Source organism: Anomaloglossus baeobatrachus, chromosome 5 (genome assembly GCF_048569485.1).
Source record: "Anomaloglossus baeobatrachus isolate aAnoBae1 chromosome 5, aAnoBae1.hap1, whole genome shotgun sequence".
Taxonomy (NCBI): domain Eukaryota; kingdom Metazoa; phylum Chordata; class Amphibia; order Anura; family Aromobatidae; genus Anomaloglossus; species Anomaloglossus baeobatrachus.
This window is the reverse complement of record NC_134357.1, coordinates 41,217,195-41,242,264: the sequence shown is the minus strand read 5'-3', so window position 1 is coordinate 41,242,264 and position 25,070 is coordinate 41,217,195. Positions and strand designations below refer to the sequence as shown.

The 25,070-nt window shown below is 45.7% G+C and overlaps 1 protein-coding gene across 2 annotated transcripts in view; it reads left to right on the top strand.

Annotated features, from left to right (window-relative positions):
• ADAM12 (ADAM metallopeptidase domain 12) overlaps positions 1-25,070 on the top strand; it is a 779,249-nt gene that overhangs the window by 699,774 nt on the left and 54,405 nt on the right. For both annotated transcript variants that reach the window (XM_075348446.1, XM_075348445.1), the window contains exons 17-19: positions 8,902-8,979; positions 20,803-20,911; positions 21,706-21,841. In XM_075348446.1, the coding sequence (XP_075204561.1) occupies positions 8,902-8,979; positions 20,803-20,911; positions 21,706-21,841 (323 nt within the window). The remainder of the gene's footprint in view (positions 1-8,901; positions 8,980-20,802; positions 20,912-21,705; positions 21,842-25,070) is intronic.

The following is a 25,070-nucleotide window of genomic DNA, read 5'->3' as shown; positions in this document are numbered from 1 at the left end:
GGGTACTGCACATCTGCCTCCAATTGATTTGAGGGGAGGTGTATATGCAGTATCCATCCACGGCTGCTATCAGTTGATGGCGCAGGTCCGGAACTGAGCATTTCCAACTGCCTGTTGCCGCTGAGACTGAGAATAGCTGATCGGCATGGGAGTCGCGTGTCAAACCCCGGCCGATCAGATATTGATGACCTATCTTAAGGATAGACCATCAATATAAAAGTAATCAACACCCTCTTTAAATTCAGAATTTGAAGTTGCTTTTTAAAGGTTACAAAATTGTGCACCAAAGGGAAATTTAAAAAATTGACCTACAATTAAATATCCCAATTTTTGGTGAGAACACATGAAATGTACCCCTCGAATCACTAAAGTCTTTTTCAACTTTTCATTTAAAATTTTGGAAAAATAACAAGATTCAACTCTAGAAAACTGCCTGTCCAACTGCCCCTGTCCAACTGCAGCCTGGATAGGGGGAAAGTTAGGAAGATCGCTCAATTCATTAATAAACCAGACTATTAAATTATATGTCCAATGTATTCTCCAAAAATGACACCATATATTTTTTTGTGCTATTTTGGCTAGTTGAGGAGGGCAGCATACACTGGTGACAGATCCACTATAAATATTCATTTTGTGAACTTGAAGTTTTTACAGTGATTTTTTACGTGAGCGAAGTTGATGCATCAATTCCAAGTTCCTTTTATTTTCTTTGGAAGCCGTTTATTCCTTTCTGCTGGGATGCATTTTTCATGGGCATTATCTGTCTATGGGAATGGATGTTTTCTTGCATTCTTTTCTCCGCTGAGCATAAAATGCGATCATTTTAGACAAAACTGAGACATTGTTCACGCTCTAATATGGAGACTTGCTCAGACCGGCCGGCAGGATAATCCGGACACACAATTGTGCCTGCTGCATCTAAATAAAGTGCCAGCGCCAAGATGATTAACTCTTTATGGCCCACTTTTCTACAAGTATAGCTTATGCAGCTTTTAAAGATCATTCTGCTTGTATTATAGTTTACTGTACTGGACAAGTGAACCTGTGCACTGTTACTAAGCGTCCTCCAATGCTAAGTATCTAAGGGTACTTTCACACTTGCGTTCAGGGGAGTCCGTCGCTATGGAGAATAGCGCAGTCCGTTAACGCACTGCGCTATTCTCCATAGACTTGTATGGACAACGCACTGTAACGCAAGTGTCAGCGTTGCAGCTGCTGGACGACACAGCATCGTTATTTTGACGCTGCGTCGGGCAGAAGAAACGCAGTATGTAACTTTTTTTGAGCAGCGCAATCCATAGAATTTCACTGGCATGCTCTTTTTTTTTTTTTTTTTTTTTTTTTTTTTTTTTTTTTCTTTTTTTAAAAAATCACAAACTTTATTTTGTCTCTTGGTGGCCGAACATTCAGCTGAGCTCCCGCCCGCCGGCATGTGAGAGCGCTCAGCTGATCGCCCGGCCATCGGCATGTGAGAGCGCTCAGCTGATCGCCCGGCCACCGGCATGTGAGAGCGCTCAGCTGATCGCCCGGCCACCGGCATGTGACAGCGCTCAGCTGATCACCCGGCCACTGACATGTGACAGCGCTCAGCTGATCGCCCGGCCACCGGCATGTGAGAGCGCTCAGCTGATCGCCCGGCCACCGGCATGTGAGAGCGCTCAGCTGAACGACCGGCCACCGGCTATTGAGAGCGATCAGCTGATCGTTCACAATAATCTGCTGCTGGTAAAACTGTAAAGAAGAAAAAAATAAATAAATTTAAAAAAAAAAAAAAGCTTTCCGTTGTTTTGTACGATCCGTAGCATCCGTTGTGCCACTATATGCAACGCATCCGTCACACAACGCAATGCTACAGAAGCCGTCCAACGCAAGTGTGAAAGTAGCCTAATCCATTTCATCTACTGCTTTACTTCACAACACCAGAAACAATAAAGACTACAGGCACTGCCAGATATATCAGTGTTGTTCACGTAAGGTAGAATGTATAGTGTATAAGACCTCTTTCACACGTTCATGAAAAACCACGCACGTTTTTCACGGACGTGTCAGAGGTGCCTTTTGCCCTGCGTGAGCCGTGTTTATGGCCCACGTGTGTTATCCGTGATAACACACGGAGAACGGGAACTTTCTACTCACCTGTCCCTGGCGTCGCTGTCCGTGGTGCTGATGTACAGTCTCCGGTCCTGCCGACTCCCCGCTGCTGCTGCTTCCGGCCGCAGTGAAGTGAATATTCAATGAGCATAATGAGCGGCGGTCGGCAGCAAGTGACAGCAGCGGCAGAGACATCAGCGCTGGAGAAGGTGAGTAAAGTTTTTTGTTTTTTTTTTATTTTCTCAAACACGTGTTTTCTCCAGCACGTGTCACACGGAACACCTCCGTGTGGTTCGTTTGCGTTCTGTGTGACACCCGTGATGCTGGAGAAAAATGGACATGTTGACGTGTGGAGCACACGGACACACGTATGCTCCACATGTACACACGGTCCATGGCAGAAAACGCACGTGAGCGCAGACCCATTGATTTTAATGGGTCTACATGTGCCCGTGTCTCCGGGATGTGAGGAAAAGGACCAAACACGTACCGGAGACAAGGACGTGTGAAAGAGGCCTAAGACAGATAATGTTATGTGGGCTGCAGTACTAACACCGGCCAAAAGAGGTCATTGTCTCACTGTTCCTATGTTTAGATTTCCCTGTGGGCTGTAGGATCCTATGTTCAAGCATGACAGGGTTAATATCCTATCCAGCCAGGAAGGGGGAGGAGTGTTAGGGTGCGTGCCCACGATCGGTGTTTGCAGCGTTTTGGCACCGCATGCTTCAGCTGCGTCCAAAACGTTCCGTTGTACAGTACAAGCATAGTGGATGGGATTTCTAGAAATCCCGTGCCCACTGTACTTGTTTTTTCCGCAGAAAACACTGACCTGCGGAGCGTCTTTCCAGACCGCAGCATGTCAATTGTTTGCTGCGGATTTACATGCGTCCTCCATCGGGAGAACACAGCGAGGAGACCGCAGCGGACTGAACCCCGATTGTGTGTACAAGCAGCTGGATTCTCCTGCGGAGGAGACTCGCGGACCCGCAGGTCAGGACCCACTGCGTCCAGGACTAAGTGAGTCCTGATCGGGAGCACATCCCCTTAGAGTTCGATGAAAGAGTAGTTCCCCTTTGAGAGGACAGTTGGAGACTGCAGGTGAAGAAGAGAAGACATGTTTAGAAAGCTGAGTTAGCTCTCCAGAGGCAAAAACATCTTAGGCAGTAGAGGAGATTCCTTCGAGGCAAGCTTGTGAAAATTGCAGAGACGGTGTTGCCCAGCAGAAAGGAGACCTTAGTGAAGAAGGGATGCCCAGTTGAAGAACACTGGCACGGGGGTAGCGGCTCTATGAGCGATCCGATAAGTAGCAAAGCAGTGCCTAAGGTATAGTAGCCAAATAGACATGCCTGGACCCATGTGGCAGTATATCTGTAGGATACGGATAATCCAGACTTCCACTACTTTCCTGTAGCCTTTATTGAAGAGAATAAGATGACATCTGTAACTGTCACTGAAGAGCCGGTTAATTGTAGAGGAAAATAAAAAATTGTATAATTTCTTATTCCATATGTGCAAGTTTACCCGAATATAAAGGAACCAGAGTGCAACGTGGTTTTTATCTGCGCGGCTGGAGGAAACCAAATAGCTGACTGTACTGCTCGCGGTCGGTGTAGGGGCAGTGAGTGGGATTACTGTACCCACTAGGCCACAGTAGGGACCCCAGGTTTATCCTATAGTGGGAGATGCTTAATTAAGTGCCCACCGTAAGGTGGATGCCAGGTACCACTCTTGGGGCAGTGACTGGGACTGTGGCAGCTGACTCCCAGGGACGGTGACGGACTCAGGAATAGACGGGTACAGGTGGGGTGACTGAGCCAGGCTGGACAGGCGGGTATGGACAGGAATGGTGGGCACAGCAGGGATAGACAGGTATGGGAGACGGACACAGGGATAACAGGACATGAGCTCAGGACCTGATAACTAGCTAGGTAGCAGACTGACTGACTAACTAACTGAAGGTGTTGCGCAAGCACCTCTCCTAATGGGAGGGTGCCTTAAATACATAGTGCCTCTCAGCCATAGGCTGAGAGGCATTTCCAGGAAATAACGCACCAGCCCTTTAAAAGGAGGGCTGGTGTGTGCGCGCATGTCTTAGGTGCACTCCTGGGAACCCTGTGCGGCATGTACAGGGCCCAGGAGGGGAGGAAGGCAGGAGACCACGTGGAAGGCTGCGTGGCAGCAGGAAAGAACAGGAACTGGCCAGGGTGGTGAGTATATCGGCGAGCCTCAGGAAAGCCACCATTTAACCACTCACTCAACACCATTTTATGTAGCGTGTTGGGGCGCAGAAAACGCAGCTCTCGCCCATGTTTAGCGTCCTGGGCTTGTTTAAACTTACAACGCTCCTCTCAAGCCATGCACGAGGCATAACACTGTGTATACGTTTCTATTGGATTGTTCCTTTAAGACTTCTACAGGCTTTGCTCTGCAAGCTAGGAACATTCTAAACGTTGCTTTTTACATGGTAGTAGGTGTCTGAGGTCTGCAAAAAGGATTTTCCATGGCATCTTGGCACTTATAATTGATTTCCACCGCCAGTAAATGATGGGTAAGTGTTAGCGTGGCTGATGGTATCATTTTTACAGTCGCAGTAGCAGAGTCTAGAAGATTAGACTTGTACAGTAATAACTTTTGCCTTCTTATAACAGCAACATTTAAGTATCCCAGATCAGATTTTTCCAAATAAGGATCATATAAAATGGTGTATATCATCATAAATCAGTCCAGGCGGAAGTATAACACATGTGGTACAGGAACCGCATTGCTGAAAACTTTTCAAATACCCATACCTCTTCTTGGACCCCACCCAAAAGAAGCATTTTGCAAACTTTGCGTTCCTGATATGACCTCCTTACTAACCAAAATCCCACAATGTCTGTCTGCTATTTTATCCTTCTTTTTTGATTTATTTCTAAAACTGAACATGGACAAAACAGAATTCATCATCTTTCCCCCATCTCACTCTATCACTCCACCTGTCCTAGCCATCAAAGTCAATGGCTGCTCACTCTCTCCAGTCCTGCGTGCTCACTGCCTGGGGCTATCCCTTGACTCTAGTCTCTCCTTCAAGCTACATATCCAAGCCCTTTCCACTGCCTACAGACTCCAATATTTCCCGCATCTGTACATTCCTTGACCAAGAATCTCCAAAAACCCCAGTGCATGCCCTCATTATCTCCCGCCAGGACTACTGTAACCTCCTTCTCTGTGGCCTCTCTTCTAACACTCTTACTCCTCTCCAATCTATCCTAAATTCTGCTGCCTAATTAATTCACCTGTACCCCTGCTACTCCCCGACCTCTCCTCTCTGCCAATCTTTTCACTGGCTTCCCATTGCCCAATTACTTTTTCAAAACACTAACCATAACATACAAAGCCACCCGCAACCTGTCTCCTCCTTACATCTCTGACCTAGTCTCCCGGTACTTACCTCCGCGTAACCTCCAGTCCTCAGAAGATCTCCTTCTCTACTCCCCTCACATCTCCTCTTCCCACAATCGTATACAAGATTTCTCCCGTGCCTCCCCCATACTCTGGAACTCTCTACCCCAATACATCAGACTCTCGCCTACCTTCGAAACCTTCAAAAGGAATCTGAAGATCCACCTCTTCCGACAAGCCTACAACCTGCAGTAACCCTTAGTCCACCAAAGTGTCGCACAACGCGCTGGAATAAATGGCGCTATAATAAATAATAATATTTGCATGAGCCTGTTCCTTTTCCAACTCTTCCATGGCTACGGATGATCTGCCCTTAGTCCAGGAGAAAGAAGACCCCATAGCCGGGATCAAAATAAGCCCTTTATATAATCCAAACACCGGGCAGAAAGGGATTATATTCTTCATCTGCCAGAAGGGTAAGGAGACTGATTTTGTCCAAAGCTACTCCAAACAGCATAGATTACATTGTACATTGTTATATTCCCACTTCTGTATCCATCACATTAATAAAAGCGTTCTATAACTATTAAAAAATAAAATTCTGTCTTTTCTATTCCAGGAACAGCGCCACTCATAGGCTGTATCTGGCATTGCTTCAATATTAATCTCACTTACTCATTTGAATGTAATTTTTATCTCTGCTTAGGTCGTCTTTTTTTATCTCAATGACATTATTTTTATTATTTCGCTGTAATAATCTCAGATTTAATAAGCCCATTGATGGCCACTATTACAACCTCCGTTAAAACCGGTGCTTCTGACCCCATCACAAAGTGGCTTTCTGCTAATTGTGTCTCACAGTCCTAATATTTGTCTGCAGCTCTAACTTTACTCTATACATGATAAGATATTGTCTTAGTGTTACATTTCTATCCCATTTAAATATATCCGATCATGTATAATTTCCAAACTTGGGTGCAAATGCTCCATTTCTGGGTACTTTTTTTTTTAGTCTGTATTTATATGAGCTATTAAAAATTAATTTAACTCAGCATAAAAAGCTGACATTGCTTCAGCCAAATTAATCTCCATTTTCTTTTATTAACGGGAACCAATCAACACTCTATGACTCTGTAGTACTTAATAATAATGTTCTCAAAATGCCCCTCCTAAAGCATCGGCTTTACTATTAAGCAAAAAAAAAGTTAAGTTAGTGTGCTTTATAAGTAATTAGATTACCAGGAGTCATTTGGGCAGAGTTAGAGGTCCAAGAAGTCATACTGTCCTACTTGATTTTTCTTTGATTATCAGGAGTCATCTGGGTGGAGGTAGAGGTCCAAGAAGTTGTGATGTCCAAATTGATTCCTACCAGGAGTCGTCTGGGCGGCGCTACAGGTCCAAGTTTCATGAGACCTACTCGATTCTTCTTTGATTATCAGGAGTCATCTAAGTAGAAGTAGAGATCCAAGAAGGTGTGTCGTCCTAATTGATTCCTGCCAAAAGTTATCTTGGTGGTTTTACAGGTCAAAGGTTCATGACACCTATTTGATTCATCTTTGACTATCAGGAGTCATCTGGGTGGAGGTAGAGGTCTGAAAAGTTGTGTTGTCCTAATTGATTCCTACCAGGAGTCATCTGGGTGGAGGTAGAGGTCCAAGAAGTTGTGATGTCCTAATTGATTCCTACCAGGAGTCGTCTGGGTGGCGCTACAGGTCCAAGGTTCATGAGGCCTACTCGATTCTTCTTTGATTATCAGGAGTCATCTGGGTAGAGGTAGAGCTCCAAGAAGTTGTGTTGTCCTAATTGATTCCTACCAAAAGTTATCTTGGTGGCTTTACAGGTCAAAGGTTCATGAGACCTATTTGATTCATCTTTGACTATCAGGAGTCATCTGGGTGGAGGTAGAGGTCTGAAAAGTTGTGTTGTCCTAATTGATTCCTACCAGGAGTCATCTGGGTGGAGGTAGAGGTCCAAGAAGTTGTGATGTCCTAATTGATTCCTACCAGGAGTCGTATGGGCAGCGCTACAAGTCCAATGTCCATGAGGCCTACTTGATTCTTTTTTGATTATCAGGAGTCATCTGGGTGGAGGTAGAGGTTTGAGAAGTTTTGATATCCTAGTTGATTCCTTTCAGGAGTCATCTGGGTGGCTCTACAGGTCCAAGGTCCATGAGGCCTACTTGATTCTTCTTTGATTATCAGGAGTTATCTGGGTGGAGGTAGCGATCCAAGAAGTTGTGTTGTCCTAATTGATTCCTACCAGGAGTTATCTGGATGGCTTTACATGTCCAAGGTTCATGGTGTCCTACTTGATTCTTCTTTGATTGACATCCCAGAGAATGATTTTGGCTTAGCTAGTGGTGACATCAGAAGCTTGGTGGGATGTCAAGTTAAAGTTGAATGGGTATAAATGGTTATGACTCCTTGATCCCTCAGTTCCACTGAGATGACTCCAAGTAAGCTATTTAGAAAAAGGTCTTGTCCATTTTTAAGATTCTGCATGATAGTAAGTATTAGTTTAACTCTGACTATCAGAAGTCATCTGGGTGAAGGTAGAGGTCAGAGAAGTTGTATTGTCCTAATTGATTCCTACCAAAGTCATCTGGGTGGAGGCAGAAGTCCAAGGTTCATGGTGTCCTACTTGATTCTTCTTTGATTGACATCCCAGAGAATGATTTTGGCTCAGTTAGTGGTGCCATCACAGGCTTGGTGAGATGTCAATTAAGGTAGAATGGGCATAAATGGTTCTAAGTCTTTGGTCCCTTAGTTCCACCCAAATGACTCCTGGTAAACTATTTACAAAAAGGGCTTGTCTATTTTTAAGCTTCTGCATGATAGTAATTATTGGTTTAACTCTTTGACTATCAGGAGTCATCTGGGTGGAGGTAGAGGTCAGAGAAGTTGTGTTGTCTTAATTGGTTCCTACCAAAAGTCATCTGGGCGGAGGTAGAAGTCCAAGCTTCATGGTGTCCTACTTTATTCTTCTTTGATGGACATCCCAGAGAATGATTTTGGCTTAGCTAGTGATGACGTCAGAAGCAGAAGAGGCAGAGGTTTTAGAAGTCATGGTGCATATTCCCAAACACCTGAAATTGGGGGACAGTCAGGGGTCCTCCACTAACATTAGATTTTTAGATGTCCTACTGAAATAACCAGATTTGACCACCAAATGGGTATGGATAACTTATTTTAAGGGGTGGAGAGGACCTTTGTAGAGATCCTCCCATTACAGAGCCTAATGGTGCGATGAATCAAGCCAAATCCCAGGTGCTAAAGGTGTTGTAGAGTCTAACGGAGGGGTCTTCCCTTGATAGCTTGATGGTTCACCATTATTTATGCTACTTATACCATAATTTTTTTGTAAGAAAGGAGGACCCCCTAGATTTCTGATTTGTATCACATTTACGTTGTTTTTTCCTTTCCCTTTTAGATCTGTCTCAATCGCCAGTGTCAGAACATCAGCGTATTTGGCGTCCACGACTGTGCAGTTAAATGCCACGGACACGGAGTAAGTTTTCCAATCCAGGGTTATTAGATGTTTTGGCAGGACGGAGGGGAATTTGGCAATTGGTGCCCGCTGAATGATAGGAATATTTCTCTGCACATTTAATCGCAGGACATATTCATTTATCATATTTGACTATTAAAAGCAAGTGATTAACTGAAGCAGAGTAATGGGCTGATAACGGGACAATGGAGGGACTCGCACTGTTACAACACGATCATTTCCATATAATGCTAATATGGACGCTGATAAGAAGTTACACTCTCATAATGGAACTGGTTGCATTTCATATTTTTTTTTTTTACGGCTTATCTTTCAATTCTCCAAAGGAAAACTCTTTAATAGTGTATGCCCTTCAGTCTCCATGCAGCGGCTCTATAAGATGAGCAGGGAATATGTCGCGGGCGGAGGCGGGGACGCTGCGCTCACCCACTGCTCGGGTTCGGCTGCTCTGGACGGGGATCCCGGGAGCGATGACAGGGAGCAGCTTGGATGTTGGTTCTCCCCTCCGTGGGTAAGGGGGTTGGTTGTCCCGGGGCCCCGGTGAGGGTTAGGGATGACAGGCGGGTTACGGGGCCTGGTGAGGTGCAGGGTCGCAGGGGCAGCGCTGTGCCGCACGGCACGGTGGTACTCACTCAGCCAGTAATTTACACGGAGTCTCTGGTCAAACAAACGGCTGGATGGACGGGTCCCACAGACGGCTGCGGTTGTTCTCCTCCCGGTAGGTTGATGGTGACTGCACCTGTGTTGTGTTTACGTTTCCAATGGCTTCCCACCGGTAACCCGCTCCCCAGCTTGGATGGATGCTGAGGGAGCCCCTTTTGCCCGCAGGCTCTGGCCCTGGGAACTGTAGTCTTGGCGGTGACTGTGTTTCCCTTTACGGTGTGAGCTGTTGCCTTCAATCGGGTCTTGGCTGCTGGGAAACCCCGGAGGTTCCCTTCGCTAACGGATTTGACCAGTTTTATGGCGACTCCTAGCCTGATCGGGGTCCGTAGGCCCTTCCGGATGGTGCAGGCTTCTCTTCACTCCCCGATCTGGTACCGGCGGGCCACCGCCCGTCCCCGGTCCTTACGGTTCACTCCAATCAGCCTCTCCTGCAGACGGTCACCACCATCTGCCAACCTTGCTGTATGTGCCCGGGCCACGCACCCGGACACGGTCAGTCTCCTCTACTACCACTTCCCTAACTCAACTCCAACTCGAAACTGATCCCTTTTCCCGCCTCCAGGACTGTGAACTCCTCGGTGGGTGGGGCCAACCGCCTGGCCCACCCCCTGGTGTGGACATCAGCCCCTGGAGGAAGGCAACAAGGATTTGTGTTTGACCTAGGTGTGCCTAACCGGGGTGTGGGGTGTGTTGGTGTAGTACCTGTGATGTCCTGGCTTGTCCAGGGCGCCACAAATACATAGATAAGAGGATGCCCCAAAGCCAAATTCAACTTTATTATGGTGCCAGGTTTGGCCAACAAGGACAATATGGCTGTTTTTCACGACTTATTGGCTAATTTTCCCCTTCGTTTGCTAATAATGCTGTTACTTTCGAGAGGCATTATGACCAACCTTGGCTCGACCCAAAAGCGTAATTGCAGTCGCACCCTAACCCTGGAACCTAGGGTCCCAAAAAGTACCTTTGAACCATATAAGAAGACCAATGTGTTCACTGATATAATTTTTGCTATATATGACTTTTTATCATTTTGTACCATTTTTGCAGTTCTTATGGTGTTTATGATATGTATTGTAGTACAGATTTTGTTTTTTACTTCAGTTTTTACATAAAACATAATATGGAGCTTACCGTCTGACCTCCATGGGCTTTTTGTCTTCCTCTGGATAAACATGTTAGGTAATAAGTTGAACTCGATGGACTTAAGTCTACCTTCAACCTTAAAAACTATGAAACCATAAAAATATTTATCCATTACTTTTTTCATACTTTATTTTGAATGTTTTTAATTGTATAAAAATGTTTTTCTTTTTCCCCCCAATTAAACCTACAGTAATTCAGGTGCCAACCTGTAATAATATCCTCAGTCCTGCAATAATGTGCCTCATCCTGTAATATATCCCCAATCCTGGTCCCTATTTTGTAATAGTGTCCTTGGTTCTGTAATAATTCCCCCCATCTTGTAATAATGTTCCCATCCTGATCCCATCTTGTAGTAATATCCCCCATCTTGGTCCCATTATGTAGTTAATGTGCCCCATCCTGGTCCCCACCTTGTAGTAATAGCCTCGTCCTGGTCCCATTCTGTAGTAATGTGCCCCATCTTGGTCCCTATCTTGTAGAAATGTCGCCCATCCTGGTCCCCATCTTGTTGTAGTGTCCCCCATCCTGTTCCCATCTTGTAGTACTGTCCACCATCCTGGTGCAAAACTTGTAGTCATGTCCTCCATCCTTGTCCCATTCTGTAGTAATGTGCCCAGTCCTGGTGCCCATCTTGTAGTAATGGCCCCATCCTGGTCCCTTTCTGTAGTAATGTGCCCTGTCCTGGTCCCCATCTTGTAGTAATGTCCCCAATCCTTGTCACCATCTTGTAGTATTGTACACCATCCTCTTATCCTGTAGTAATGTCCCTGATCCTGACCCACTTCTTTTAGTAAAATCCTCCATCCTGGTCCCCTTCTTGTAGTAATTTCCCCAATCCTGGTCCCCTTCTAGTAGTAATGTCACCCATCCTTGTCCTTTTCTTATAGTAACATCCCCCATCTTGGTTCCCTTCTTGTAGTAATTTCCCCAATCCTGGTCTCCTTCTAGTAGTAATGTCACCCATCCTTGTCCTTTTCTTATAGTAACATCCCCCATCTTGGTTCCCTTCTTGTAGTAGTTTCCCCAATGCTGGTCCCTTTCTAGTAGTAAGGTCCCCCATTCTTGTCCCTTTCTTATAGTAAGGTCCCCCATCCTGGGCCCCTTCTTGTAGTAATGTCCCCATCCTGGTTCTCTTCTTGTAGTAATAGCCCCGATCTTGGCCCTCTTCTTTTAGTAAAGTCCTCTATCCTGGATCCCTTCTTGTAGCAATTTCGCCAATCATGGTCCCCTTCTAGTAGTAATGTCGCTCATCCTTGTCCCTTTCTTATAGTAAGGTATCCCATCTTGGTTCCCTTTTTGTAGTAGTTTCCGCAGTCCTGTTCCCCATCTAGGAGTAATGTCCCCCATCCTGGTCCCCTTCTTGTAGTAAGGTACTCCATCCACGGCTCCTTTTTGTAGTATTGTCCCCCATCCTGCTCCCCTTCTGTAGTAATTTCCCCCATCTTGGTACCTTCCTTGTAGTAATGTCCCCAATCCTGGTCCCTTTCTAGTAGTAATGTTCCCCATCATTGTCCCTTTCTTATAGTAAGGTCCCCCATCTTGGTTCCTTACTTGTAGTAATGTCCCCAATCCTGGTCCCTTTCTAGTAGTAGTGTTCCCCATCATTGTCCCTTTCTTATAGTAAGGTCCCCCATCTTGGTTCCTTACTTGTAGTAATTTCTCCAATCCTGGTCCCCTTTTTGTAGTAATGTCTCCATCACAAAAACACATTCAACAGGAAAAAAAAACGATGATATCGGCGGCCTCCTAAATTCCTGCACATCATCACCTTGGGAACTCAGAGGCCTGAGGGCTCCAGAATGAAGCCTCGGGGACCTCATGTTTGAGACCTTTGGGCAAGACCTATTCTTACTCAATTTCAGACCCAATTATAGGGGTTGTCCGGGATTTAAAACCCTATCTTAAATGTGAAAACACCTTTACCATAGGGTTGCCATAGGAAAACCCTTCTCACTAACATTAATGGCCCCACCACACTGTTTACAAGTGGTCAACATGGTGGATCAGTGTTCATCATGGCTGCCTTGTAGAGCTGGGCGATTTGCATGGTTTGCTTGTTTTTCTTCTGGGTCTAATTTTCTCCAATACCCCAAAACTTTCAGATAGATGGGGCCCATGTATAGAATTTACATCAGGACCCAGGAGATCATTCAACTTACACTTAACGCTTAAGGTCTTTACCGGCCTAGCTCTGCTTGTAGCCGATGAGGATGGCGGGCCATACACACACATAACGCAAATATTAAAAATACTTTTTCATGAAATGAAACTCGCACAATAAATGCCGGATTAAGCAGAATAGCTGAATATGTTGCAAAGTAATAGAAAAGTGGAATCGCGTTCCATATAGCTAATAAATAAACATGGAGAAAATAACTTAAAAGTCATTCCAGGGACCCCATACCGAGCAGGTGAGCGCCACACTGTCTTGGTTGACTTTGAAGCAAATTTCTCATCATGGGATGTAGAATATGTGGTGGAAATACATATTTTACTCTCATTTTAGATGTTCCTTTTGCATAAATGCTAAACTATAGCAAAGGGAGCTTACTACAGCGTACAAGGAAAGAAAGAAGAGCTAAATGACACGTCATGTATTCTATTATTAGGGCTAAATCTGCACAGAACAAAAAGTACATGGGAATAACAGTCCGGGAATTATTCAGTCTGTCTTTAAATCTAGAATTGATAGTTTACATATAGCTATCATATAAATAGAACTGGACTAGTCCAGCAGACGAGCAGAGGTCGGAGCTCCAGTGCCAAAAAGAAAGCAGGTAACACAGGACCCAGAATTCACAATAGGTGATGTCACAGCTCACTTCTCCCTCCTCCTGTACAATGACTGATAACACCTATATATCAAGTAGCTAACAGGATCCTCCATTCACAATAGGGGATGCCACAGCTCACCTCCTCCTCCTGTGTAATGACTGCTAACACCTCAATATATAATAGATAACAAGACCCATCACTCATAATAGGTGATGTCACAGCTCACCTTCTCTTCTTGTACAATGACTGATAACACTTCTATATATAGTAGATAACACAAAATCCACCATTCACAATAGGTGATGTCACAGCTCACCTCCTTTTAACAATGACTGATAACACAGCTATATGCAGTTTATAATACAGATATCACCATTCACAATAGGTTATATCATAGCTCACCTTCTCCTGTAAAATGACTGATAAAACCTCTATATACAGTCAATAACTCAGTATACACCATTCATAATAGACAATGTCACAGCTCACCTCCTCCTCCTGTGTAATGACTGACAACACCTCTATATACACTAGATAACACAGAATCCACCATTTACAATAGAGAATGTCACAGCTCTCCTCATCCTCCTGTACAAAGACTGATAACACCTCTCTATACAGTAGACAACATGGAATCCTCTATTGATATCACAGATCACCTCCTCTGCTTGCTGTAATGTGACCTCTGCACAGATCAGAGACTGTACAGTAGATAATACAGGGTACACCATTCATAATAGGTGATGTCACAGCTCACCTCCTCCCCCTGCTGTACAATGAATGATAACACCTCTATATACAGTAGACAACATAGGATCCACCATTCACAGTAGATGATATCACAGCTCACCTCCTCTGCTTCCTGTACTGTGACCTCTGCACAGATCAGAGACTGCCCACAACACTCCAATAAAAGCTAATGAGCACCTGCAGTCTACAGGTTCTTCGGGCCCATGTGGTTTCTCTAAGCCTTTCTCTTACAGCTCACCCTCATAGTCAGGTACGGAAAAAAAAATGAGAAAATAAAATAAGATTGGAAAACCAGAATATGTATCAGAATGTAGTTTAAATTCTGAGAAATACGGCAGGTGATACATTCCCTTTAAGGTTGTGCTCGGGCTCCTAAATTAGGTATTTGCATCATAGACAGAAGTGATCAAATATGGGTTTTAAATTAAATTCTAGGCTGGATTCATTTTCTTGAGCAAATTTTCATTAACATTTCAATGTTCTAACATTATAATTTTACTTCAAAGGTAGAAAAAGTCTAAAAGTAGATGAATTATTCCAACACTAGATAACGATGTTAGAAAAGCCTGAGAATAAAACTTCTCATCACTGTCTACAGCCCGAGAAGTGGAACACGGCCAACACAATGGTCTGTAACCTCCACCGGTCCAGCTGTGGAAGGACCACTCCGGCCCCATCCGTTAGCAATCACTAGTTTATGTAGGGCATTACCGGTTGCCGTCGCCTGCCGTTTCCAGCGCTGCTCCGATACTCTTCTGGATCTTGTAACCATCCAGCTCATTATTCTGTGTGGACCAGAAGTAATTTTCTCTGTGAGTCTACAAAACTCGGAATGAGGCTTCCATAGACTTACATTAAGGCTCGCTCACACAAGCGATGTACATTGAACGAGTGCTATCCAAGGTTTTATTGGATAGCACTCAGACCACTTTTATTCTATGGAGCAGTGTTGATCAGCGGTTTTTTTTTGTTTTTTTTTTTGCATCTGTGATTCAAGTTTATAGGTGCATGAAAATCATCGGGCTGCACACGGATGACATCTGAGTGCAGTCCAATTTCTGCAGACCCACAAAATGGAGAAGAAATTTTGTTTTCCATCTATTTCTGACAGTGTGCTCCGATTCTCTTATGGCAGAGAATTGTATCACACTAAGCTGACACTCTGATCAGAGTTTGATGGGAGTGCCATTACCATAAGTGTTCCGATTCTCTCGCATGAGAAAATCAACGCTCATGTAACCCCGACCTAAGAAAGGCATTAATGGTCTGGGGTGTGAACTGACAAGAAAGAGCAGATGATGCAGGAGAGAAACCGGAACAGCGATGGAAACGGTAGAAGACGGTGTCACGGTACGTACAGTCATGGCCAAAAGTTTTGAGAATGACACCAAAATTCAATTTTCACATGATCTGTTGCCCTCTGGTTTTTATTTGTGTTTGTCTGATGTTTACATCACATACAGAAATATAATTGCAATCATATTATGAGGACCAAAAGGTTATATTGACAGTTAGAATGAGTTAATGCAGCAAGTCAATATTTGCAGGTTGACCCTTCTTCTTCAGGACCTCTGCAATTCTCCCTGGCATGCTCTCAATCAACTTCTGGAGCAAATCCTGACTGATAGCTGTCCATTCTTGCATAAGCAATGCTTGCATTTTGCCAGAATTTGTTGGTTTTTGTTTGTCCACCCGTCTCTTGATGATTGCCCACAAGTTCTCAATGGGATTAAGATCTGGGGAGTTTCCAGGCCATGGACCCAAAATCTCTGTTTTGTTCCATGAGCCATTTGGTGATCACCTTTGCTTTATGGCAAGGTGCTCCATCATGCTGGAAAAGGCATTGTTGGGCGCCAAACTGCTCTTGGACAGTTGGGAGAAGTTGCTCTTGGAGGACATTCTGGTACCATTCTTTATTCATGGCTGTGCTTTTAGGCAAGACTGTGAGTGGTGCGATTCCCTTGGCTGAGAAGCAACCCCACACATGAATGGTTTCAGGATGCTTAACAGTTGGCATGAGACAAGACTGGTGGAAGTGCTCACCTCTTCTTCTCCTAATAAGCTGTATTCCAGATGTCCCAAACAATTAAGGCAGGAATGCAATGATGTTGAAATGTGTTTTGGGGGTTAAAGTTCATTTTCTTAGCCATTATTGACTTTGCAAGTAATTGCTGTTAAGCTGATCACTCTTTGTGACATTCTGGAGTATATGCAAATTGCCATTAGAAAAACTTAAGCAGTAGACTTTGTAAAAATTAATATTTGTAGCATTCTCAAAACTTTTGGCCATGACTGTATATTAATACACTCACTACACATATACTACTGATTGCTAACCAGAGGGGCAATAAAAAACAAACGAGGTAGTGGTCCTTTAAATTACATTACTGAGGATTTATATAGCCATAATGGACTCTTGATCTACGTCTTTGACCAATGGTATGTTCAAGCGTTGGGGAATTGCAGCAGATTTTTCTGCAGCAAAATACATAATGTGTCACACGGTGTTTGGCTCTGAACTCGCCGAGCGTTATGGCTGCATCTGACACTGTTCACACTGCAGAATCTGACACTCCACACTATGCCTCATCTGGTGCTTATGAATTACACAGACAGGCTTGGGCATCAACCAGCTGTGTTTTCATTAGTGATTGGGCCTAAGGGGGCGTTACACACAACGACATCGCTAACGAGATGTCGTTGGGGTCACGGAATTCGTGACGCAAATCTGGCCTCGTTAGCGACATTGTTGCGTGTGAAACATACGAGCGACCACTAACGATCAAAAATACTCACCTAATCGTTGATTGTTGACACGTCGTTCAAATCCCAAATATCGTTGCTGGTGCTGGACGCAGGTTGTTCGTCGTTCCTGAGGCAGCACACATCGCTACGTGTGACACCCCGGGAACGACGAACAACAGCGTACCTGCGTCCTCTGGCAACGAGGTGGGCGTGATTTTCCTGCGGCTGCTCTCCGCCCCTCCGCTTCAGTTGGACAGCTGCTGTGTGACGTCGCTGTGACGCTGCACGAACCGCCCCCTTAGAAAAGAGGCAGTTCGCCGGCCACAGCGATGTCGTTAGGCAGGTAAGTATGTGTGATGGGTACTAGCGATGTTGTGCACCACGGGCAGCGATTTGCCCGTGATGCACAAACTAAGGGGACGTGTGCTTTCACGAGCGACATCGCTAGCGATGTTGCTGCGTGTAAAGCAGCCATTACTGGAGTTAATCTCTGCTAGCCTGCTGGTTACCTCTTGCATCACATGTTGTAGGAGACCTATCACAATCACTCCCCACCTTTTTAAGCTGGAGGAGCCTGTCTTCCCATGCCGATTATAGCTCTTCCTACAGCGGTCCATGTGCTTTTGTATCCCAAGTCCTGCTGGTGATTGCATTTGTGACGCCCTGGCAAAGCCAGGTTGTCACAGAAAGAGTTAATCCTCCTTGGTAATCTGATCTCACACCGGTGCAGCAGGACAAACCACATCCCCCAGGGTAGGAGAAAAGCAGAGCAGGGGGGAGGGGCTGGAGCAGAGTGTTTGGAGAGACAGACAGAAGAGGAGCCTGGAGTTGTAGCTCCCAGGCTGATAGTGAAGCGTGCTCCGAGAGGGCCGGGACAGGCTGCAGTGAGGAAGGGGCCAGAGGTAGACGGAGAAGGGTAGTGGCCCGACGGTACCTAGGGTGACCCGGATCACTGCAGGGGAGTGGATTCCCCGTTCCCGGCTGAGGAGAAAGAGGAAGAGAGTGGAGAGAGAGGCACCTGGCTGCAGGGAAAGAACAACAGGAGCTGCTGCACCGTGTGTGGGACACTAACACCCCGTACCGAAGGCTGCGAACACCGACAATTCCTAGTTACCAGTGACTCTGTGTGAAATACTTGTGAGTACGCCCGTGCCCTCAGGCACCGCACCGCAGCACTGCGCCCTGCTCCCTGCTTATCCCCATCACCGGGCCCCGGGACAACCAACCCCCTACCCACGGATGGGAGAAATAACAACTAACCTGCTCCCTGTCACCGCTCCCGGGATCCCCATAAAGAGCAGCGGTGGTGTCCAAACAATCACCACAACCGTGGGTGGCGTCACGGACAATCTCCCTTACCAAATCCCCTTTTACTGTGGAGCCTGGGATCACAGACCAGGTCACGCCACCGTGATACCCACAGAAGTGACCCCGTGGCCCGGATCTGAGTACCCCCTGGTTCCCGGGCGACACACATTGCTTTGTGCGCGGAGTTGTGCAGTCCTCTAGTCGTCTCATTTTCTTCCTTATCAATACCTCTGTGTGAGCGTGATAGAGTTTTAGTTTCCCCTGTTTCCCTTATGTGTGGGTTCTATCACTCCTGTCCTGGCTCTCCCCTGGGTTGAAGGAGAAGGGGTATTAGATCAGGACTGTTCAGAAGCAGGGCAAGGGAGGTGGCCCAGACATCGTCACCATCAGACGTACCTCTGGGATCAGATACAGCTAAGGGCCCTTCTAGCCTGAGGGCCAGTTTAGGAGCCCCGCTGCCTGGTTATCCTAGCCCAACCCATGATAAATGTTGGCAGGGAAAAGCACTGCTTAAAATATGGGTGTTTTTTCTTTAATTCATTTTTCTGTGTGTGAAATGATCTGCAAAACACTGAAAGAAACGACATTCTAAAGATTTGAGAAAAAAAAACGCTTTGATGGTTAAAATATGCAAGGAATAAAAAAAAAAAAAGCAATTCCATGAGATTTCAGAAATCTTATTCATTTTGTTGGTACTGTAAAACGTTGCATAATATATGCACCAGATATGCTGCCTAAAAGACGCAGCAAAAATGCTAGTTATGCCACATACTGCCGGATCCAATTTCATCCATCTTTGGTCTGTATGTCGGTTTTTGCCATCCGTTTTTCTCGTAAAATGAAATCCAAGGTACAGCTGTTGCGGGCGGGGGACAGAATGCGGCAGGGGGGCTGCTCGAGAAGCTCGGATCCGGGGTCATTGCGGTGGCTTGAGGGGAATCCGGGCCTGAGCACCCGTCCATCGCCCACAAGTGAAAAAGGGGTTTTAAAAATATAGGGAAGGTTTGTCAGTGACGCCACCCGTGGTGTGCGGTGATTTTGGTGACACTGCCGCTGCCGCTGGAGATGGTGCCTGGGCCTGATGGAGTGGGGCAGCTGGATGTTTTTCCCCCCCACGGGTAGGGGAGGTGTTGACTAGGGACCCCAGTACAGGTGGGATGGTGTGGCAGAGCGCAATCTGCAGGGCTGGATCAGATGGTGCTGGTGTACTCACAGTTCCTGAAATAATTTGACACAGAGTCCAGATGGTAAACCAGATCACCAGCAGCCGGCAGCCTTCGGGTGTGTGTGTGGGGGGGGGGAGTTCGGATCCCACACTCGGTATTGTAGAACAGGAGCCCTTCCACCTGCACTTTGTTTTTAAGTCTTTTACTGTGACCACTCCGCGTGAAATGGGGAAGTCCACTCCCGGTGTTATTGTCTTTTGGGAGCTGTGGCCCGTGAGAACTGACCCGTGGGATCTTAGCAGGGAATTGCCGAGCCCCATCCCCTTCTTTGGGCTTCCGTCTCACTCTATCTGGGCCTCCTGTGGGACGAGACTTGAAATCTTGTCCCCGGTTGGTTAATTGGTAAGGGACTTAAAGCTGCTCCTCGCCCTAGGGTGCAGGTATCCTGTCTGTGCACGGCTCCGGACCAGATTCCCGCTGGCTACAACCCTGCCCAGGTCCACTTAAGGTCTCCCGCGACCGGATCTCTGTCGCCTGAGGCCTTGTCTACCGACTGCCACCTAGTCCTCTGTCAGCTCAGGAGCTCCCACTCCTGACAACCATCACTCTCTCACTCTCACTCTCAGTCTGACTCTGACTGAAACTGACTCTGGACCCTCCCATACACCTCAGTACCCCTAGGTGGGCGTCACCATCCGCTTGGACCCGCCCGGTGGTGTGTCCCTATTGTAATGATGGGGTGTCTAGGTTTTTGATGGCTGGTGTTTGTACCTGGATGGGGATTGTGATGGAGCACCAAAGAGCAGGGACTCCTGCACCAGAAGAGGGGTGCAGTCATCTGTGACACCCTGATTTTGTCAGGGCGTCACACAGCTACCTACCGGGGCTGATCCAACACCAGAGATCTTGCTCCTATACAAAAGCTTAATCCATGGTTTTGATGTGATTCTTATCAGGGTCAGGTCAGTTTTTACCATCAGAGTTTAATCAGTATGCCAAAACAAAACATTGGCCGTCCATCCAGCTTCTCCTATTAAACAGTCTGTGAAAAATGGATAACATAAGGGCAGCAACTAATTTATATTTCCGATAAACCCGCATCAGTGAGTTTGATCCATGACTCAGATCAACATCAGAGACACGTCCATTATTTGGTGCGGAGCACTCAGTCTGCAAAAATACACGGATAAGAGTCGTTTGCAAACACCAGCATCAGTTCTGAATTCTAGATGCACATGAATTAATATAATTAATATGTTTTTGCATTTTCAAGGTTTGCAATAATAAGAAGAATTGTCACTGTGAAGCTGAATGGGCGCCTCCGTACTGCAACACGCCAGGTTATGGTGGTAGTGTGGATAGCGGTCCTATGAGAGCTTCAGGTTTGTTACTTTTTTAATTCATAGATTTTGGTGGATATAGTAATCCAATGTGTATGGAGGTCTCCAGACATAACTGCTGTTGGGAGGAATATAGGTGTAATGCTACCACCAGGGGGCGCAGGTACACAGGAGAGATGTAGAGCTCCCCAGGTGTAATGCGGCGTCTGCCCACTAGATGTCACCAGTATCTAGACAGGGAGGTAGCAGAATGGTCGTACAAGCCGAGAGTCAGAGCCGGGAGGTCACATCAGTGCAAAGGAGGAAGAAGAGCTGAAGTCACGTGGAAGCCTAAGGTCGGTAGCCGGGAGGTAACGTCAGATACAGATGGGGAGCAGAACCGTAGTCAGAGGGCAAGCCGGGGTGAGAAGCCAAAAGGGAACGTCAGTACAAAAGGGGGGAAGCGGGACTGAGGGAACCAGACAAGCGAAGGGTCAGGAAGTCAGGGAGCATTCTGTGCAGCCAAACGCTGTGACCTTCTATGGCCAGAAACCACATGACTGTCTGTCACACGTGACACACTCGTGAAATTTAGAGAAAGACATACAATACCTTATTGCAATCATGCCACCAGGCTCTGATCCAGGCTTCCCGTATTTTGAGCCGCAAGAATCTGACAGATTCCCTTTAATGACTGCACACTTTTGCTTTATGCTTGACCTTTCAAGAGATTAGAAGCGCAAAATTATCTGCTTTTGAAAATAAAACCACATTATTTTCTGATACTCTGTTGGGAGATGTTGTTGCTATATGTCGCCACTGATTATATTACTGAACGTGCACCCTCTGTTTTACAGATAAAAGAAGTTTAGTGACTGGCGTGTTGGTGGCAGTTTTCTTTATAATGGCTGTCACCTTCATTATATACCTCAAAAGAAGAACAGTATTTAGATGGATTTTTGCAAATAAGAAGACCACCATTGAAAAATTAAGGTAAGTAACCATGATGGATGCATTCATTCCAAAATTTTTGCATTTTTAGAAGTAGCGTAATATAGCTGGATTGCTTTTGGCTCTGAAGTTTAGACCTCATGCACATACCACAACCCTGTCCGGGGTGGGAATGCAGGCTTTTGTAAACACTTGCCAGGTTCACCTGTCAGTTTCCATAAATGTATATATTTTTTTTTAATTTAAGATAAATGCTGATGTTCTCCTGAATCCGGCGCTGTTTTTCTTTCCTTTATGCGCCTTTCTGTTCCTGAGATATGGCCCTCTTTTCCCTATAAATAAATCAAGTCTTTTATAGCTAAATGGGCGTGGTCTTTAAGAACACGCCCATAGAGTTGACAGCCACGCCCACTTTAGTAAAAAGATCTGAGCTAGATACAAGGAAGAAGGGGCCATATCTCAAAAACAAAAAGTAGTAGGAACAAAAGAAAAACCACTCCAGATTCAGGAGAACAGCAGCATTTACACCCAGTAAAAAAATATATATATTTATGGTGAGTGATAGAACCCCTTTAAGACTAAATTAAAAAAAAAATTGAATCAGTTGTAGAGTAAATAGTAATAAAAAAAATGGTAATTAAATTATAGTACGATTTCAGGAAGTTTTCAGTGATGGCATAGAAGGAAGGCCTCTAGGCACATTTTATTCAGCGAGAAGCAACATATGTTATAACAGGTTTTCTTGTAAGAAGTGATACTCCATCTGTGAGAGGGGCCCACCTACCATGTGCCATTCATAATATTGGTGTCTTATGCAGCAAAAAAGGATTTTGGTCCCTCAGGCACTGGGGCTGAGGTGTAACTGCTCTGTATTTGTGCATACTGCCGCCTGCTCTCCCACGTTGCATTTTTTTCTGAATTCTCTCTGTAGTAATTCCTCAATATATGGAAGATATCTCTTTTTTTCTGATGTCAGTGAATAGAAACATTCTTGTTTACAACTGGTGAAAGCGGCAAGGCTTCTGGATAAGGGTATATGCGCACACTGCAGTTTTGTTTTTCCTACGAAAAATGCACCAAAACGCACCTCTGGACAAAAAAATGCATCAAAAACACATGCGTTTTTTGCCTCGTTTTCGGTGCGTTTTGGTGCATTTTTGCCTATGCGTTTTTTCACTATATTTAATGGAAAAACACAGGGAAAGTCGCAGAGAAAGAAGTGACCTGCTGCTTCTTAACGCTATGTGTGCACGCTGCATCATTGTGGTGACCACAAAGATGAATTTTTTGGTCCCAAAAACAACGTTCCCTCGGCATTGATTTTTTGCCGCGTTTTACTGCGTTTTTTTTTGTGTTTTTGCCCAGTGTGTTTTTTAAAGTCATATCTATTCACTGGAAGGTCTCAAAAACGCTGGCAAAAGCGCAGAAAGAATTGACATGCTGCATCTTTGTGGTCACCACAAAGACGAAGCAAAAAAAAAAAGCTGCAACGTGTGGACAGAAAAACTGAAATCTCATAGTCTTTGCTGGGGAAGGAAATGCATGCAGTTTTAGGACTAAAACTGCATCCAAAAAACGCAGCAAAAAAACGCACCGTGCGCACAAGGTCTTAAGGCCCTGTCACACACACACACACACACACACAAATATTTGGCAGATCTGTGGTTGCAGTGAAATCATGGACATATTGTTCCATTTCTACACAGCCACAAACATGGCACTGATTGTCCACAATTTCACTGCAACCACAGATCTGCCATAGATCTGCCACAGATCTGCCACAGATCTGCCACAGATCTGCCACAGATTTATCTCTGTGTGTGACAGGGCCTTTATTCTGCACCTAAAACTACAGGCAGAAAAGAAGCAACGTGCGCACAGCTTTTCTTGAATTTTCATAGACTTTGCTGGGGAAGGATAATACATACAGTTTAGGGCAACAAACTGCACCAAAAACTGCAGTTTGCGCACAGGGCCGAATGTTTGCATGCAAGGACAACAAACAATGTTTATGTCCATAGTGCTAAAGTGATTGGATGGCCCAGATTACATCACAAGGGAACCTGATGGCTGTTTCATGCTGCTCGAAACACAGCAGAAAGTGGGATCCCAAAAGAGTCAAACCAGCCGTAATAGGTGAAGTGGGGTTTGACAACAGCTTTATTAATGTACACCCCTGAACATTGACATTACAACGCCAAAAAGCAAAAGTTGTGAAATTATGGAAATCACAGATGCATAGAAATGTTAACAATCCGCAAATTCTAAAATAATGGAATCAACATTTTTAAAACATCTTGATCTGTTCAGTATCGACTATGGGTTCCTCTTGTCACCTTGTGTGCCATGTTAATGTAGCGCCCCTGAAGCCATCTGGGAGCTACAAGGTACTGCATCCCCACCAGGATGCAGGGCCTACCCCCAGGGACCCAGAAGACCACTGCCGGTAACAACTAAACATTCCAGTTAATCACTGTTTTTCCCCAAACTCCCCAAAAGACTGATGACAGACTAGGGTTGGACCCAGTGGATGGCCACCCAGGAGGTGGAGCCGATCCACTCCACTAGACGACAACCAGGTGGGAGGGGACAGAAGGAGTCAGTCAGTGACAGTAAAAGAAGTTGGTCGGTGACCGTGAGAGAGAGAAGAAGCACAGACAGGAGTGTGACGCTGACCTGAAGGCCCAGGCGTGTGGTTGACGGTGGAGTACAGTAGAATACTCCCAGAACCAGAGTACCAACGGGGTACAGAATCCTAGGTCAGGCAAACGCTCCAGGCAGACCTGATAAAATCTGCACAGTGAGGAGACCATCAAGGACCTCACTGACCTTGAAGTTCGGGACACCGTAGCAACGGGAGAACTGGGGAAACGGACCAGAGGAACCGACCCCACAGGGTTCACGCTACCGTCATACAGACTACCGTTGAGAGACTACCAGGAGGGGACCCCCAGACGCTCTAAGCCACAGGGACCCACCAATCAGACAGGTGCAGGGGAAAGAAGCCACCAGGTCACTACACCGGCACTGGGACTAAGGGGACCAGCGGCCAAGACCAGCCTTCCTCGGGTGATCAGTTTCCATCTCACTGTGAGTAAAGGAACCAGTTACACTGAAACCCCTTGTGTGGCCTAACTTCTTTCTGCGCCCATCAACATCACCTATCCTCTGGGGCCTGACCCTGCTTGCGGAGGGCTCAACATCCAGGCTGCCACTAACACCAGCCCCAGTAGTGAGAACATCTCCCCAGCAATACACCGCCCGGGACCGA